This window comes from Dendroctonus ponderosae, unplaced genomic scaffold (genome assembly GCF_020466585.1).
Source record: "Dendroctonus ponderosae isolate FM_Combo_2020 unplaced genomic scaffold, Dpon_F_20191213v2 Dpon_F_20191213_11, whole genome shotgun sequence".
NCBI classification, from domain to species: domain Eukaryota; kingdom Metazoa; phylum Arthropoda; class Insecta; order Coleoptera; family Curculionidae; genus Dendroctonus; species Dendroctonus ponderosae.
In genome coordinates, this window is record NW_026017213.1 from 732,483 (window position 1) to 733,951 (window position 1,469).

Here is a 1,469-nt window from a genome sequence, read left to right on the forward strand (position 1 = left end):
TAGAAGGCGAATACGAGTTATAGATAAAGCTGTTACATAGTCTATATTTAGTGTTGTGGTGATAAGCCGAAATTCCTAAGAGTAAATGTAACCAGTAAGTTACTACACCAGTTAATACAATTTTGTGTTTCAATACCACGTATCCACTATTTTGGAGTAAAATCCTACTCTTTCTTCCATAATATTCAATTCATCCTTGATCAAAATTTTTATAATAAAATTTTCCTATAAAAAGAAATTTTTGATTTATCAAATATAAAGTTATAATAGGAAGATTTCATATATACCCCATAAATATTGATAATTTATAATTTTGAAAAATTTTAAAAATATCAAAAAAAAGCCGCATTATTAAATTCATATCCTAAAAACCCACCTAATAAAATTACAATTAATGTTAATAATTTTATAAAAATAGGTAATAAGATAAAATAAGGAGTAATATTAGTTATTAATCTTCCTATAAAAATAACAAAAGAAACTAAGCCTATTATACCCTTCATTATTAAAAAATTACCCTTTTCTTCAATTTGATTTAAATTTGTTAAATTATTAGTACCAAAAAAATATAATATGAAAGACGTAAAGAATAAGATACTGTTATTCCAATAGATAAATAAAATAAAGTGTATACAATAATATTGTTAATTTGTAATGAAAAAATCTCAACAATTAAATCCTTAGAATAAAATCCAGATATAACAGGAATACCACACAAAGCAAAATTACTAATATTTATACAAATACAAGTAAAAGGCATTCTTAAAGTAAGACCTCTTATAAAACGAATATCTTGACAATTACCTATATTATGAATGATTATCCCAGCATATATAAAAAGCAATGCTTTAAATAAAGCATGTATAATTAAATTAAAAAAAGCTAAGTCTCTTCCACCTAAACACAAAATAACAATTATTATACCTAATTGTCTTAAAGTAGATAATGCAATAATTTTTTTTAAATCAAACTCAAAATTAGCACAAGTCCCAGCCATAAATATAGTCATTAAAGAAATACGTAACAAAATAAATAAAAATTTTCTAGAAATCCGTATTTCAATTCGAATTAGTAAATAAACTCATGCAGTTACTAAAGTAGAAGAATGTACTAATGATGAGACAGGAGTAGGAGCTGCTATAGCAGCAGAAAGCCATGAAGAAAATCTGAAATCTGAGCTCTTTTAGTTAAAGCTGCTAAAATTATAAATAAGTACAATAAAAGTATAAAAGCATCATTATTGGATAAATCTAAATAAAATAAAAATCTTCAATTACCAAAATTAGAAGCTAAAGCAATACTTATTAATAAAACAAAAATATAACAAACAAGGTAGCATTACTGTACTGTAAACTATCTGTATCATTTTCAAAATGTTCTTGCAAATGGGTGTAAGAATTATCTTAGTTAATTTGGTCATTTTATTGAAATTTACAAATAGTCCTAAATTATATTACAATATAAAATCC

General features: G+C 23.7%; 1 protein-coding gene across 1 annotated transcript in view; it reads right to left on the reverse strand.

Moving 5' to 3' along the window:
* Positions 1-403: 403 nt before the first annotated feature.
* LOC125502978 (NADH-ubiquinone oxidoreductase chain 5-like) overlaps positions 404-1,469 on the reverse strand; it is a 5,130-nt gene continuing 4,064 nt past the window's right edge. Inside the window, exon 2 of the mRNA XM_048662612.1 lies at positions 404-1,080. Coding sequence (XP_048518569.1) covers positions 545-1,080 — 536 coding nt within the window. The 3' untranslated portion in view covers positions 404-544. The remainder of the gene's footprint in view (positions 1,081-1,469) is intronic.